The sequence below is a fragment of the Seriola aureovittata genome, chromosome 8, assembly GCF_021018895.1.
Source record: "Seriola aureovittata isolate HTS-2021-v1 ecotype China chromosome 8, ASM2101889v1, whole genome shotgun sequence".
Classification (NCBI taxonomy): Eukaryota; Metazoa; Chordata; class Actinopteri; order Carangiformes; family Carangidae; genus Seriola; species Seriola aureovittata.
Window position 1 is genome coordinate 14,929,279 of NC_079371.1, and position 17,303 is coordinate 14,946,581.

The 17,303-nt window shown below is 39.8% G+C and overlaps 1 protein-coding gene across 1 annotated transcript in view; it reads left to right on the plus strand.

Moving 5' to 3' along the window:
• LOC130173489 (dedicator of cytokinesis protein 2-like) overlaps positions 1 to 10,536 on the plus strand; it is a 95,726-nt gene extending 85,190 nt beyond the window's left edge. Inside the window, exons 36-51 of the mRNA XM_056382822.1 lie at positions 1,383 to 1,473; positions 2,382 to 2,492; positions 2,974 to 3,063; positions 4,120 to 4,224; positions 4,810 to 4,951; positions 5,436 to 5,517; positions 5,667 to 5,751; positions 6,157 to 6,243; positions 6,354 to 6,530; positions 7,298 to 7,381; positions 7,470 to 7,607; positions 8,131 to 8,258; positions 8,375 to 8,582; positions 8,721 to 8,826; positions 9,495 to 9,643; positions 10,294 to 10,536. Coding sequence (XP_056238797.1) covers positions 1,383 to 1,473; positions 2,382 to 2,492; positions 2,974 to 3,063; positions 4,120 to 4,224; positions 4,810 to 4,951; positions 5,436 to 5,517; positions 5,667 to 5,751; positions 6,157 to 6,243; positions 6,354 to 6,530; positions 7,298 to 7,381; positions 7,470 to 7,607; positions 8,131 to 8,258; positions 8,375 to 8,582; positions 8,721 to 8,826; positions 9,495 to 9,643; positions 10,294 to 10,356 — 1,846 coding nt within the window. The 3' untranslated portion in view covers positions 10,357 to 10,536. The remainder of the gene's footprint in view (positions 1 to 1,382; positions 1,474 to 2,381; positions 2,493 to 2,973; positions 3,064 to 4,119; positions 4,225 to 4,809; positions 4,952 to 5,435; positions 5,518 to 5,666; positions 5,752 to 6,156; positions 6,244 to 6,353; positions 6,531 to 7,297; positions 7,382 to 7,469; positions 7,608 to 8,130; positions 8,259 to 8,374; positions 8,583 to 8,720; positions 8,827 to 9,494; positions 9,644 to 10,293) is intronic.
• The last annotated feature ends 6,767 nt before the right edge of the window (positions 10,537 to 17,303 follow it).

A 17,303-nucleotide genomic window follows, 5' to 3' on the forward strand; every position in this document is an offset into this window, starting at 1 on the left:
CGTTTTGTGAGATGACTGTGGGGCCTTCTCACCAGCATCTCCAAATTATTTTACTTTTAACAGCTGTGAGCACTATCTCCATTATTTCTTCTAGGACAATAGTCTGCTTTTAGCATGTGTACTGACTTCTTTCAGTAAGCTTACAGTGATTGTTTTTCTTTAATGAACGCACTACATACTCAAATCCCTCTTGAATGGATTTTGGCCACAGCTTATGTTTCGCTCACTGAGAGTAAAAGGCTGTAGTTTTCAACAAACATGAACTGTACACCAGCAACAAAACTGGTGAAATTTTTCAGCACATTTTCATTTTGGTAAGTATTTCCATTCAGTAATGATATAACCTTCATCTAACTTCCTTATTACAGGGAACGTTTGATTTATTTATAATTCAGGAGCTGATTTTCTACAAATTGTCTTTCACCATATGCAGAAAGGAATGAAGTCTCTTTCTTGCAGCTGCTGCTGGCTGACTTTGGGTCTCGGAAACCAGACTGGTGGTGAAACGACTGGTTCACACACAGAGATGGAGGATAGAAGTGAGGGAAGGATGGAGTTAGGGACGGTGAAAAAGAGAACAGGAAGAGCCAATGAAGGATAGAGAGAGAGACAAATAGAAATCAGTGAAGGGTTAATAAAACAAATTATTGGATGGAAGTGCAGATTGACTGGAAAACAAGAGATGTTTGTTTGTTTTTGGTTCATTCACACTGACAACAGCAAATCGGTTGCCATAACCAGCAGAAAAAGCAAATAGGAAAAGAGAACAGAAAATAGGAACAGATAGAGGAGAAAAAGAGAAAGTAAGACCAGTAATAGGCAAACAGAATAACCGATTGATGCCAGAGTGTATCCATACTGCCCGAGCATACAGGGAATTGTTTGTTTCTTGCTTTGTCATCAATTCCTTAACAAGAAAGTCCTGCCTGTGGCCAATTGGCAGAATATATCCTCCGGACAGACACAGATATATACACATAAAGATCAAAGATAAAAACAGAAGCGGTAAAAAAGTTGGTTCACTTGGAGCCATTTTCCTCCTTCTTAGGCCTTTAAATATTATTAGGCTACAAACATCTGTCAGGCCATTAAAAAGACATGCATTGATTGTGCCTTTGTGTGTACGTGTGTGTGTACTCTTGAATGACCTTTCTGTCATGCACATATGTGAGGCTATGTGTAGTTGTGTGTGTGAGCGTGTGACACACTTGTTTGTCTTCATGTTGCCCAACAGTGGCATCTAGTGGAGTAATATATACATTGCATATTAAATTAATTGCAGCTCCTGTGTGTGTGTGTGTGTGTGTGTGTGTGTGTGTTTGTGTGTGTGTGTGTGTGTGTGTGTACACGTGTGTGTGTGTGTGTACGTGTGTTGCACTCAGGTACCTTTACAAGTTGAGAGACCTTCACCTGGAGGGTGAAAACTACACAGAGGCAGCATACACACTGCTGCTCCACTCTCGCCTGCTCAAGGTCGGACACAAACACATACACACACATATAAAGTGATATTTTGTTGTTTAATGCTGGATCCAGTGTCTTGCTCTGCCTAATCACTTGTCTGTCTGCAACGAGTGAGACAGTTTTTTTATTGGCTGATAAATGGTTGCTACGTGTCTGGCCTCCAAATGATTAAGCTCCGAGGTTAGTTTATGGCATGGCATCGGCCTCTGCTGCTCGATCACTATGGTGATTGATGCAGTGGCCGTCTGTGTGCTAAGGTTTGTGTCTGAGTGTCTACGCATGCATGTGTCTAAGTGTGTTTGACCTCTTTTGTCTCTTCATCGCTTTTATGAGGCACTTAAAGGCTCGCAGAGAGGGACAGAGCAAAAGGGGCATCTCTTGCTCTTCCACTCCTCCTCTCTCTGTCTAGTATCATTACATCACATCAGCTGAACTCTGTAATGTTTTTTTGTAATCTCCATTCATCCTCAGTGTCAGTCCTGTCAGTCCAATTTCACATTATTGGGGAGAGTGGGCTGTAACAGACAGCATGCTCTAATCATCTTCCTCACTATTCAAAGCAGACGGGACAGTTTTGGAGCTCCTTATACGCTTTTTTGTTTAGTTTCTAAATTAATTTCTACTTAATAGAAGATGAATAATTGTCTCATTTATATAATGAATGAGCATTGTGATGCTGTTTTTGTGCTAGCTCCGCTTAGAACTAATATTGATTTATTACAACAAAGAAACTCTAAGCTCTAAGTTCTTCGCCTCTCTTGTTTCAGCATAATGATAAATGGGACAGCACACACAGACTTGGTCCCGACTGCAGATTGTTTTTTCTTTTGTTACAGCAATAAGAAAAAAAAAAAAGATTCATACTGTATCTCACTTTTTGTCTTTGTCCTTTGTCTTCCCTCCTGTCTCCATTTTAGTGGTCAGATGACATGTGTAGCCCCCAGTTTGAGTTCTACAGCTCGCAAACCCAGCGGCAGCTCAAAGAAACGCTCTACGACACCATCATTGACTACTTTGACAAGGGCAAGGTCAGCATCGGTTTACACTATTGTCATTAGAAATTAAGTTTTGGCAGGTCAGTTAAGTTTTGCTTTTGGTAATTAAGATAACCCTCTGAATTCCTTTTACAAAAGATCACAGCACTTTTTTTACTTGGGGATTAGGAAAAGCCATAAAATCAGAATTCACTGTATAGACTTTTATTTTGGGAAATATTTCCTTTCCTGTATAATTCATCCATTCATTACCTTTTAGGGATGACACAGTGTTGCAATCATGCAGTCATCGTCTCTGTGTGGTGCGTTGGTGTCACATTCATCTTGTATTCTACATGAATGCCTCGTGTTCTCTGAAGCAGTGATAGAGTCATTTCCCGCCTCTCTCCAGAGACCTGGAAACAGAGATTTTCACTAGATGAATTCCCACCATGACAGCCGCTGCCGATTTATTAGCAGATGGTGTAATGAAGGACACTTCTGTTTCTTTCTTCGTGTGTATGTGTGTGTCTAGATGTGGGAAGAGGCCATCACTCTGTGTAAGGAACTAGCCGAACAGTACGAAAATGAGATCTTCGACTACGAGTTACTCAGCAGGAGACTGGTAAGACGAAGCTATCTCAAACCTTCATATCTTCTGTGCAATAATGATCATGATTCCACATTTTTTTTTTGTATTTCCTTTACTCAGTCTTTTGCCCTGTATTCTCTTTATAGAGGTTCTTGGATTTAAGGGGGCGTCTGAGGGAAAGGAGGATAATTCAGACAGTTTATTCAAGCTTTTGAAAGCAGCAGTAACGTAGCTCAGTGCAGCTGTTGCATACTGAACCCTGGTTAAATTTGTGAATAAAATATGTACACTGGTGAAATAGTTTGATGTTGTCTCTGGCTTTTATAGAATAAAACAAAATCTAGGCAAATTGTCCAGCGGCAAGCGTTCAGGTCTTATGTTTTCTTGACCTCAGAACATATTGTTCCCAATCAGCAGTTTCCACAATAAATTAGTCATCTGCACTTTCAGACATTATAAACAATTCAGCACAATGTTTAAAAATTAATACTTACTCAACACTTAAGTTCTTTTTCTGAAAAACTCCGGTGTGAGCTTCCACAATCACTGTATAACTAAAAGAGTGTTTCTTCATTGTCAATCATCGGTAACTTCAAATCCCCACCCCCCCACCCCCAACCCCTCTCACTCTGTCCTCTCTGTCCCTCTTCTCTTTGTTTCATCTGTTGCTTTGGCACCACAGAAGAAGCGATTCACTCCAAACCCAAAAGTCTAACTTGCGGTTTAGCACCACCTTCTCCTCTGTGTCCTCTGTGTCACTCAGCTGTCTCTCTCTCTCTCTCTCTCTCTCTCTCTCTCTCTCTCTCTCTCTCTCTTCCCCTCTCCACAGAGAATTACACTTCTTCTAAGAATGTGAAAATCTCTTGCTCTCTCTTTATATGACTGCAGCAGTGGCTCTCTCGGCTAATGCGGAATTTATGTGGTTATATAAATGACAGACATTGCCCTTGGATGGCGTGCACTTAATTTTTTTTTTTCTACATCTATCATCTATGGAGTTCTGCTGAGGGTAGCTTTGTCATTGGCACAAGCTGATAAAACCCCTTCCCTGAACAAATCCTCTGTCTCTCTCTTTGTCTCTCTCTGCAGGAGAAACAAGCCAAGTTCTATGAGAACATTATGACGATCTTGAGGCCTAAGCCGGACTACTTTGCAGTGGGCTACTATGGACAGGGCTACCCTCCATTCCTCAAGGTTTGTCACATTGTTTAGCGAGAGGAAAAACAAACAGTATTACAAAAAATATTTCATAGATAGTTTTCATTGAGTAGGAACAAACAAATTCACACTATGCACAGAGGTGACATTGACTCCCCTTCCTTGTACAGATGGGTCAAAGAAACTTTCTTTTCCCCAATATCAGCAGAGGCTGAAGCTAAACTATTTAAAATTGCAGCAGTGGACAAATTTCTATACACACCAGCAAATAGTCAACAGCATGGGACGTAAAAAAAAGCTCATGGGAAACTGAAGAAATAAAATTCCTCCATTTATAGCTCCTGTATTCAGTAGATGTGTTAATCTGCTGTGGTCAGGTATATGACAAAGTTAGTGACTCAGGTGGCAGGTGAGGCAGTGAAGGGAGACCAGGCACAGGCCCACATATTCCCTGTGAGAAAAATATGCAACGTCTGCCAACTCTAGATGGGACTGCCCAACTGAAAGCATTCAAGATTTAAAAACAAAAAAAAGAATATTTCTATGGAGATCACAGGATGAACTGAGGCTTAATATTTTTCATTATCACCATTAACACCAGTAAATTTCCCATGGCTTCAGGACAAGGTGTTTATCCACCGAGGTAAGGAGTATGAGCGCAGAGAGGACTTCCAGAACCACCTGATGAGCCAGTTCCCTAGCGCCGTGCGCCTCAACACCACCACCATGCCGGGGGACGATATCAGGAACTCTCCACATCAGTGTATCCTTCAGGCAGCATAACACACTAAACACTCAAATGTAAGCTACAGTATTTTGTTCACAGGAAGCAGAAACTATAAACGCTGTAAAGCCACAGTTGTATAGAAATGCAATATCAAATATAGATCATAAATATCATATATACAGTATTATTTACATGCAGTGCCTTTGGGATTAAGAAGTATTTGTGTGGCTGAAGAAGTCAAGAAAAATCTGAAAGTAAATGAGATATCAGGGGACCTTTTACCCAGAAACAATAAAGCTTGCTGAGTCACCGGGTCTATGTTATTGGATCTATTCAGCCAGACACTTCTGGTCTGGATCTAAACTTTATTTTGGTTTACTGTTTTTTTTGGCACCTCTGTATATTAAACCCTATCTGCTGGAGGTCAGACACATCCCTCAGCTATCAGTCTGTAATCTCAGGGATGTGGTGACACTCTCCATCATGTTGTGTTGTTTTATTCCTGAGTGAACTGAACCAGATATCCAGTGTTTCACAGTGCAGCCGGTCTTGGAGATCCCTCCTCGTCTGAAGAACAAACCTGTTCCTGACCAGATTATCAAGTCAGTGCTGTCTCACTCACCATGTTACCATGAAGTGAAATGTGAAAATGTGAATGTCTGTGAAATGGTAACAGTGGAAAAAGGGACTGGCAATTCTGATAATGTCACATTTCTTGTTTGGTAAATGATTACTCTCTTACACAATGCAGCTTCTACAAGTCCAACTACGTGCAGCGTTTCCACTATTCCAGACCTGTCAGGAAAGGACCTGTGGACCCAAACAATGAGTTTGCTGTGAGTAACTTTATCAAATTGAAAAGATATTCGACCACGGGGCTATGAAAGTATTTCAAAAGCTACAGTGTGCTTGCATTGTTATCGGTCTGAAAAGTCTGATAACAAAAAGAAAAGTTCCCTCTCTGTAGAATAATAGGATTTTATTCAACAGCAAAGTGTATTATAATTATAATCTAAGACATCAGCTTATGTTTTAAGGTTTCAGATGAACACTGGAGATACAACATCAGATTCAGGTATTACAGTAATGTAAGATCAGATATCAGATTGTGCAGCAAGTGCCTGGTAAGGGTTCAGACTTTAATATAAGATATGATATCGTGTCAGGAGTATTCACAAGGGGCAGAGATTCATCTGACTACTGTTTTTTTTTCTCTCTTTTTTTCCATCTTTTTGTTTTAGTCTATGTGGATTGAACGCACAACCTTCACCACTGTGTATAAACTGCCAGGGATCCTGCGCTGGTTTGAGGCTACTGACTTGAAACATGTAAGTCTTTGACAGCTTGTTTTTATTACATCTTTGTTTGCTGTGAGCTTTTTTTTTTTTTCACTTTTCCACTGTCATCCTTTCTTCCCTTCTACCTACTTCTTCCCCAGACTACTTTGTCTCCATTGGAGAATGCCATAGAAACCATGGATTCCACCAATGAGAAGATTCTGACTATGATTAACCAATATCAGGCTGACTGGAGCCTTCCCATCAACCCCCTCTCCATGCTGCTCAATGGCATCGTGGACCCAGCTGTTATGGGTGGCTTCGCCAAATATGAAAAGGTAAACTAGAATCTTAAATCAAACCCAGCTCAATTTATAATCCTTCACACCAGCCTTTCCTGGGTCAATTAATGACACGTGTACTATTGAATAAAGGCCTTAATGAGACTTAAATGGAGATTAATGATCGTAGGTTAAACCATTGATAATAGATCAATCTTTTATAAAAACCAATTAGAGGTGGCTATTGCAGCTTCTTGAACCTTGACTCTTTTTTGTTTGATTGTTTGTTTGTTTTTAATAGTATTATAATATACATAATGTTCATTGCACATATCACAGGATTAAACTGACTTATTTTTCCTCAGTGGTCTCAATTTTTACAAAACAAGGACTGATTCACTTTAACTGTGTGTATAGATTTTTTTTAAGGCACTATGATGAAAGATTCACAATTTCAATACTGTTTTTTTTTTTTATTTGATGCCCTTAACAAGTTATCTGCGCTCAAGAGAGTGCTTCATTCACGACTCATGTCTGATGGTGAATGGACTTGAATTCGTTTTGGATCAAAAATCAGTATCACCTCCTGAGGCTTTGAATATGAAAGGAGTAAATGCAATAAATTTAGAACTTGAAATATCATTAGCGTTCATCCTCAAACACCATTCAGCGTTGTAATATCTTACACAAGGAGGAGATCAGTGTGCTTAGAAAAGGGCACATGTGGGTGGAAAAGCCAGTTATTAATCTACAAACTGCCTGAGCAGGTGAAACGTATAGCCATCGTTCCTTAAATAAGTCTTTGATGTTTTCCTCCGTATCAGGCGTTCTTTACCGAGGAGTACAACCAGTATCACCCAGAGGACAGAGATAAACTGCTGCGCCTCAAAGACCTCATCGCATGGCAGGTAGATTCGTCAATAAATGTACACACCACATCTAGTCGTGCTACTTTATTTGGATGTTCTGTTGACGCCATAACATTTGCATTTATAGATCCCATTACTGGGTGGAGGAATCTCCCTCCACGGGAAGAGAGTGACCGATGACCTGCGTCCATTCCACGAGCGCATGGAGGAGTGTTTCAAACAGCTGAAGAAGAAAGTAGAGAAGGAGTACGGAGTGAGAGAGCTGGTAAGAATTGGGGGGGGGGGGTGAGAGAGGGAGAAGAGAGGAAGAGTCAGGGAATAAGGTATCTTTTACTGAAATGTGATGTTTCTCTGGAATCCAAAACATGTTCTTTTCTGTAAGACTGGACACGCAGTAACTGCAGTAGAGCTGCGCTAATTAAGCTTTAAATGAGCTGACCCAGGTGAATTTTAAAGATCAAAGTATTCACAAAAGCCTTTGAGTAGAGTGTTGATATGGGATTTGTACCTTTAAATTTCTCTATAACCAGAACAGGGCTTGGACAGACTGGCTGGGGCTAATTATGGTCATTAACTTGTAAAGCAGCTCTGCCCTTCAGGAGAGATTAAACTAATGATGAGCAGGAGTGATGATATGCTGTTTTTAAGAGTTACTTCACCTTCTTTTGCTCTTGCAATCTTTAATGCTGTACTTCCATTCTGTTTCTCTGACTCTGTCTATGAGCAGTTCCTTGCTAATATGTTGTCTTTTTATTTGGATATAATAATGGTAATTTCTCTCTTTCCAGCCGGACTTGGATGAGAGGAAGTCCACTCGTCCTCGCTCCATGCTGCGCTCCATTCGGCAGTCCATCATCTCGATCTCCTCACTGCAGGGATCTGAATGTGGAACTCCCACCAAGACCCATGCAGACAGGTAGCATATACATATACTGTATTTGTTGACAGATTAACTTATCTTGTGACATTAGAGTGTCAAGAGGAAATCAGCATTTAATGCTTTTAATTTATTTACTTCCTGCCTCCTCCTAGGGACCTCCCCCCTGAGTCCCCGATCTCCTGGTCCTCCACCCTGCCGCGCTCCAGCGGCAGCGTGAGTATCGGCACAGTGGAGGAGGGTGTGGTGACGGTGGGCGATGCAGAGGTCAAACTGAGGAAGAGCAAAAAGAAGAAGAAGAGGAGCAGCATGATCTTCATCACAGAGGAGAGAGAGAGGACGAACACACTGGACTGCAAACGGGTGAGAACGATCATTAGCGGGCTGAGAGAGGAGGAAACGACAGGAAAGGCAGCATGTGAAGGGATGCTGATGGACACAATGTTGAGTTTCTGTGCAGGTGTTGTTGCTGAGCTCTGTGTGATCTCTGTCTCCCTCTAGCTGTCCAAGAAACAGGAGTTCCGCAGTGACACCAACCTGTCAGAGCCAAATGAAGGAAATGTGTCGCTGACCAATGCCAACTCCAGATCCCTGCCTGCCATCACAGGTGACAAACACACAAATCCACCTGGTGCTGTATAGTGTATTGCAATTGAGTTACTGTAAATATATATCCCACAAAGTTAAAATACAAGGTCATGACTTGAGAGGAAGTGCTGTGTTTTTGTGTTCTGGAAAGCTGACTGTAAAGACACTCACACAAGGTCGTGACAGGAAAATGACTTTGTCATTGAGAGTGTGTTGAAAACAATTTGTCAAGCTGGAGAATGCGGAGCTAATACAAACACACAAACTCTGGTGTAAGGTGGCAAATTAATCGTTATTTTTCAGAACTGGGCAGCAGTTTCATCCAGTTTATATTTCATCATTGCAGTAACATAACCTTGCACCTCAAAACGGTGCATCAGACCACAGTTCACTGATGTTTCACTGGCATCCTGCCACGTTGGACCACACTAGCTGAGCCAGCATTGACTGCGGTGTTAGTACACTCACTCTGATTAGCACAGCTGACTACAAGCCACATTGCCTCACTGAACATACACACTCTGCCACCAGTGTTGTCAGAACACACAGTTCATCAGTAGAACAGCTGCAAGAGCAAAATTAACCTGAGAACAAAATCATCCTGCTGCATGAAGAGGCCGAGGTTTTGTTGTCGGCTGGTAATCAGTGAAACACAAACAGTAAAGCCACAGCTGCTTCTGTCTGTAGGTCTGTCCTTGGTGGTGGTGGGGGGCACAGAGGAGGTGGATAACCCCAGAGCCAGGAGGGACAGTAAGAGCATGTCTGTCTGTGTGACCTCTGACCGAACAGCAGACAGACGCTCAAAGGGCGTCATTAACCTCCTCTTCAAGTCCAAGGTAAAGGAAGAGCCCAACCTCTTCAGTGCACTAACATTCAAGAATCAGTTAGTGAAAAAATAGCTCAACATTTTGGGAAATATGCCTATTTACTTTCTTGCCTGGAGTTAGTTCCGTGCTCCAACTATGAAGCTACAGTCAGCAGATCGTTAGCTTAGCATAAAGACTGGAGACAGGTAAAGGTCCAAAGGTAAAAATGCACCTGTCATTACCATGAAAGATCACTGATTAACACTTTTATATATATATATCGTTGTTTAATCTGAACAGGTGGATTATTTACCTTTACCTCTTTATGATAAGCTAAACTAAGCAGCTGTTCGCTTATTGTACAAACATGAGAGTGGTATCAATCTTTTGATCTAACTCTAAAGTGAATACGAATATTTCCCAAACTTTTGAACTATTCCTTTAATGGGGGTAGGTCTGCAGATTTATCACAAACTTTAGCCTTATCTAGACTTTAGTCTTATCTAGTTTATTTCAAGCAATGTTAAATGCAAAACATCAAAATCTACTGATATGTATTTTTACACCATGAGACCAACAATCTCCCAGATGTCCATTTATTATTCATTATTTTATTCATTCCAACCTTTACCAAAAAGTTAACTTTTGTTTAAATTATGTATGTATGTTTGTTTCAACAGAGCTCCAAATCAGAGGATGTGAAGCCCAGTGATCCAGCCAAAGGCAGAGACAGTCATTTCTGAAATTTTCATTCCATATTTCATTTACTCTTTACATGCATTTGTTCTCCAAACATATTCACATGAACCTGCAGCCAAAACCAAAATTATGCTCTTACTCAGCCAGTCCGCTTGTCAGTCTAAGTATTGCTGTTGCCTTAAAAGAATTGATTTTACCTATAAATAAAGGCTATTTTTGTGGTGTGACCTTTTTCCTGATAATTGAAATGATTCCCAGTGAAGCTGAATGCCATCTTACAGCTTTTCAATCAATTCTGCTTCTACAAGAACGAGCAAACACAAACCACCCTGCCAGCACGCTTGATTAAAAAGCTTCTTATTATACGGTTTTCAGCATTGTTGTGACCGACTGAAGTTAATGGGAAAATAATAATTTGATAAAGCACAAAGGTTACCGTGTCCTCCCTAAGGACTTTAAACAGAAACATGCTGCCAGAAAGCTTTGGCTCTGGCACAACAAACAATAAAGTCTCATAAATCCAAACATAATAGAGTTCAACAAACAGTGCAGCCTACTGCACAAAAGGCTGCAACATCAGAGTTGTTTATGTGCACACAGAGATTAAACTGCAATTATTAGTATGTTTATTCTAAACGGAATGAGGAGGCGTCACCAAGAGTGGTGCCTCCTTTTGAGGGAGACTTTCACTGTAATAATTGGGACTCTTTAAGGTGGCAGCGCTCTCAGGGAGTCTTTCCGAGCGGAGGGTGTCGGGCCTTGACGACACAGCAGGCCCAGTCCAAAAGTTGAACGATCCCTTTTAAGTGTAAGCAGCGCTGGAGCCTGCTATAGGGTTACCTTCCCTCCCTTTCCTGGACCTCAGGTGGGCACTTAACCAAACAGTTGAGACCTCCCTGTTGTACCCCTTGTCTAGATATGCCAGGGAGCGGCGTCACTGTCAAGGACAGCCGGATAGTTAGCCACCTGAGAGCTGAAAGTTAACACTTTTTCAATTCAAAAACAAACAAAAACACAAAACAACAACAACAAAAAGTGTGAACCTTAAAGCAATAGTTTGACATTTCTGGAAATATACTTTTTGCTGAGAGATGACAACATTAATACCACTTCCATTTCTATATGATGCATATGAAGGTACAAACCGCTTAGCTTTAAACACACAAGATATAATGAGAGTTAATAACCCAAGTTTTAAAAGTGTTATGCAGAGTCAGGCTTTAGTCTTACCTCCTGGCTCCGCCTTCATACATTATCACATGAGACATAAGACAGGATACGAGTGATGAAAAAACCACAACTTGATAAAAGTATTCATGAAAACAATGACTTGAGTATATAAGTATCTACCGAAAAAAACAACTGGAGTGGTGAGTGACTTCATGAGTAAAAAAAGAAAACGGTAAAGAGGCAAACATACACCTGTATTTGCAGTCAATTTGTGATGAAATTTCATCATTATCATTGTTTGTATAATTAGTTACATACAGTATGTACTATTACAAAATTCCTAGTCTTCATCTCTTAAGTGTGATCACAAAATGTCCGTGTAAATTTTAAGCTGCATTACTGTATAACAATGTATTGTAAGAGATGGATGAACAATGAATAAATAAATGTAATGCAGCAAATTTAATGAAGTAAAAGTATTGAGTTTCTCCCAAAATGCACCTGAGCAAAACGTATGCAGACTCAAATATGTTGCTTAGCAATATTTCCTTTAATGTTGTACTAGGCCTTTAAATCTGACACATAACTAACAGTTTGTTTCTCAAGATGCATGGAAGAGTCGCACTGAGCCATTTATTCTTCTTTCATGATGCCATTCTCTAGATGCTGGTTAGTCTTATTACGGTCACCATAAAAAACTTATGTGAGTTTTGGGCTATGCACTGAGGTAGTTTCCAAAGTTATAGAACACTATGTGATTTGTAATCTGTGTTGCTGTTGCTAGATGCCAGTCCAGTTGCTGCCCTAAAGAATCTGTTCTCTGATCACTGAGTGAGAGGGAGTGTGAATAATGAAAGAACCGCCCCGAATAGACCAGTCTGCACAGACTGTCTATACAGCTCCCTGGATCTGAAGAACTCTTGTGGACTAGAGGAAAAAACACACTCCTGAGGCGGTGAGCAGATTTTGTTCTTTTCACCTGCAGCAGAAGACAAAATTCAAGGAGGAGAAACATTGTAGCCTTCAGGCCTGTTGTAGAGCTTTGTTTTATAATTTTTTGTTACCCTCATTCAGTTTGTTGTGATTTCCCCAGATACAGTCTGTCATCCTGTGAGTCCATCCTGGTGTACTCTGAGTCCATACAACTCAACCCTTCAAAGTCCTGATAGATAGTGAGGAAGTCGGTGGGCAGGATATTGGCTTAACACTTACTTTCCTCATTGACTTTAGTGACATTATAATACAGATATTAAGATTAATAGTTAAAAGAGCAGACAGGCTGCTGCATATGATGAATAAAGATTAGTAGTCGGTGTAGTCATTGACAGAGTCAACGTATCACTTATATCGGTAAAAGGTCATTATGTTTGAAAATATAATTTAAAATTTGTCTGTTTTAATCATTCATAGATGTGGATGAATATCTCATATTTGCCCAGTGATGGTTTTATTTCCTTGTGGCTCTTTCTCAGCTCTGTGCTGTGGGAGTGCAAACAGTCAGAAGGTGATTAAGAACAATGGAGACGTTTCTCTTTTCCTTTATTAATACTGTCATTATCTGGTGACACATTGACCACCAGGTTTCTCCACAGCCAATTTAAAGTTGCAGATTAGCCTTTTAAAACTCATGCAAAGTCTGGTGTGCCAATCTTCTGATTTAACCATTGCTCCGTGACCGCTGAGAGGTTTCAGTCCATAGACATCTATCTCACTTCTGCAAAAAAAAAGATGGGTTGAGTGAGTAGCTAAGTTAAATGATATTCTCGCAGGATGCTGCATTGCTTGACTGATCAACAGATTCAGTACTATCTAAAATACCAAGACTCTGCTGTAAATTGTGAAAACTTACCAAAATAATGATTGATAAATCTCTGATGTGTAAAGAGAAAAATGTTGGAAGCACTGCATCTTAAAATGCAGCTTAAGAAGCATGCTCCCAAAGCTATATCAAAGAGTTATTTGAACACTTATTCAAAAATATGACTCATTATCAATGGCTTGCAGCTGAAGTCATCATATTCATATCAAAGTTAATGATCCTGCTCTGTGGTTTCTTTGGTTTCCAGATGGAAAAGTCGTCAAAAACTCGACAACCCGTCAAAAACACACAACTCCTGCAGTTATTATAATTTTTACTTTAAGCCTCTGAAGGCATGTCAAATTCTTGTCATTAACTTTTATTGGCGCTGTCGCTATGTTTGGTGATATTACTTACATGTCATGTTAATTGGTCAAACTTGCTGGCTGTATTGTGAAGACCTGTCATGGCTGCTGCTGTGGTATTTTCTTTTTATGTCACGCATAATTTAACCTTTAGGATTTTTTTTTAGGTGTCAAGAACATAAACGTAAAACAAAAAAAAAGACTCTCTCTAAGTGGCATCCAACTTGACTACATCTTTAAACCAGTCGAGTGTTCAGACAAACTATTGCATTTAGAGCGTTGAAGGTCTTATAAAAGTACAGAATGTGTTCTTGCATAATGCATACAACCAGTGCCCGTTAGTTCCTGTTACTGTCCCTGTATCAGTTTAATCACTATATTTAAAAGCTTATTAATATCTTAAATCCTGTATGCAGGCTTTCATATGAGGAGCTTATCAGCAGTCACTGCTGGGAGTTTACACTAATAAAGATATTTAGTGTCAGTGTGATAGAATTTTAAAAAGAAGACATACATTTCCTGCATTTCTGCTTTTTATAGCACCTTTCAACAAACAGGCAGACAGTGCTATATATAAGACATTGAAGCCATTTATAAAAAGATAATATGAAAAGGCACATCATTTTAAAGACTAAATTAAAATTGAGGATAAATGAAAAAGTAAGCTAAAATAGAATAAGACATATTAACGGGAGAATAAAAATGATAGTGCAGCTTCAGTGAATTGCAACATATGAATAAATAGTCCCAAATTTGAATAATAAAAGCCAGTAGCAAATAGAAAAGTCTCAAGCCCTGATTTAAACCAAGTGAGAGTTGGTTTCTAGGAGTTTGTGGAGATATGTAGTGCATAAAAACTCAACACTGCCCTTTCACATTTAGTTTTGACTCTGGGGATAGTAAGCAGACCAGATAATTTGAGAGGTCTGGACGGTTCATAGCATAGCAGCAGTAGATTTTTCACATAGTAAACAATCTTCCCTCTGCAAACCCCCAGTTGTTTTATATAAAAGGTTAAAATTGTTCAATAGAAAGTTTCCTGTAAACAACAAGCAGAAAACTTTGGGTTGGTCTTACTGTTGCATTTTCATTTCATGCATTGATCAATATGTAAAAAATAATAATATGATCAAATGTTTAATGATCAAAGAAAGTGACAGACACATGCACATATACATAAAATGCTTGAGGCTATGGACATATATACTGTAGGTGTTCATTTGAAAAAAAAAACAAAAAAAAAACAACATGTCTGTCAATACATAAAGAAAACTTTAGCTTGTTTTTAGTTCATCTCCAGAAATCTAAAACTCTCAAGATACAATTAAAGCACAGCTGAAGATGAACCAGCTCTTCAATTGATTAGAATGGTGTAAAATTGTCAGTAAATTATAGATGCACTCACTGTGGGCTTTCTGGTATCTATCCAAACAGAGCACAGCTGCACATAGAGAGTGTTGTTGCTGCTCCTCTCTGTGAGCCTGACTGGAAGATGACAGACATGGCTGATCAGAGTGAGCAGTTAGGTGGCAAACGAATACAGGTGGTATAATGAAAACAGTGATACTAATGTCAGTGGAAGCAAGCTCAATCACAGCACATTTCAAGATGATTATAAATGGGAATAGGATATTTCCTCATAAGCTTTGTCATTACTGTTGAAGCTGTAGCACTATATATATATATATATATATATATATATATGTGTGTGTGTTTGTGTTTGTGTTTGTATGCATATGTATATTATATACATTGTATACACATACATACATACCATATATTAATTCAGTCTGTAGACCTTTATGAAGGCCCATGCGAGCCATGGCATTATAATGAGTTGTAGTTTTGACCCCTGTCCACCAGGGGGCAGTAAAACATCGATCTAAGGCTTAAAAGATGAAAGAAGAGTGACTGTAGATACATACCACTGTTCTGCATGTTAAGAAAAATATGACAAAGACATGTAAAAAAAAAAAAAAAAGAAACAATATATTTTTGTATAAGGCATTGCAACATTTAGTGGATTAACTTTCCTGCCAGCACCTTAAAGAAATGTGACTGAATGAAATATGGCCTGATCTGCTGTAAGAGTAGGAGAGGTGAAGAGGTTGATTTCTCCTGTCTTGACAGTTTGAGTGTTTTCTCACATTAGAGGGACAAGCTGCCCCCGTGGGACCAAAGGCTTCAGCGAATCTCTGGTTCTCACTGGTGATTTTAGCCACAAGGAAGTGTCAGCTACAACATCACACCACAGCAGCGGGGACTTTCCACTTATCTACCACTCCCAACCAGAATCCCCCTCATCCAGACAACAGACATTCAGCACAGTCACGAAAGGTAACTCATAACTATCGAAATGACGACGTGATCCATTTTGTACACGAGCGTCTTCTTTGTTCACCTTCACCATGAAATGCACTGGCCACTGAACCTTCAAACATGTTTCCACACAATTACAATTATATGTGATAGCCCGCAGCAAGAAGAGTGCTGTCATGTCGACACAAAAGTCAGACATTTGGAAACTACAGCTTGTGTGTGCCTCTCGCTTTAGTCTCGCATCTCAAAACCACAGAGGTCTATGACTCTGCCTTTGCAATGGCCAAAGTTAAACTTAAGCACAAGGACAGTTTTCCCATTCCAGCTGTCTGCTGTTGGTCAGCAGTTTTTTTATCTATATGCTTACCTTTTTCCAACCAAGGTCTTGAAATGTAATCCTGTAGCCTTCGGTGTGTGTTTGTGTGCAACTAAAGGATAGTTGGGGTTAGAGGACGCTATGAATATTTGCCACTTCAGTAAGTGTGTCCTTGGTGCCTAGTACTAAGAGAGTGAAAAAGAAAGCCAGCAGTTGTAGAGCAAAATATAACAGTAATAGCAGAGTGAAGTGATATACAATCTCTAGCCTGTCCCCTCATAGTTTCTAACTTTCTCTATGGTTAATTCTAAATTACTTTTTCATATGGTTTTGTTCATTAATTTTAAGATGGTTCCAAACAGGCTGGGTGAGATAACTTGTCACCAGAACAGTCTAAAATGCAGTTCCTCCTGACAGTTGCATTTTAGTGAGAAACAGTAGACACTGGCAATCAATTCCATTTGTTTTTCTTTAGATATTGTACCAGATATTTCATTTGTTCCCTGTTGAATTAAAAACATGACTCACATGACTGAAATCACTCATTCTCAGGATCTCCTGATATCAGCCTGTATTCATAATTTCATTTCCAAGTCAATGAGAATTAAAATGCTCAATCTAACCTGCAGAGTGCAGTGTCGATATGTGTCAGCACTGAGCTCATCTTCTGTGGTTGATGGTGTATTAGTAGCACAAGCTGTTGAATAGCCTACACAGCTTTGTAAATCAACTCTGATATTGTGTTAGTTATCTGCCATCTTCATCCTCTTCCCACCCTCTACTCTAATTCTCTACTGTCAGTCCACTTTTCTCCCTCTGCCTCCTGTCTAGTTCCCACTACTCCAGCTCTTCATCCCTCTTTCCTCTCTTCTTTCCCTCTCCATCTCTCCTCCTCAAGCCCTTGATACTCTCTCCGTCTCTCTGACAGATTTTGCAAACAACTGATGGGGGAGCAGAAAGTGCAGCTGTAAACTTTAATGGGGCTCCTTGATAATCCTTAATCTGACAGCTCATCAAAGCAGG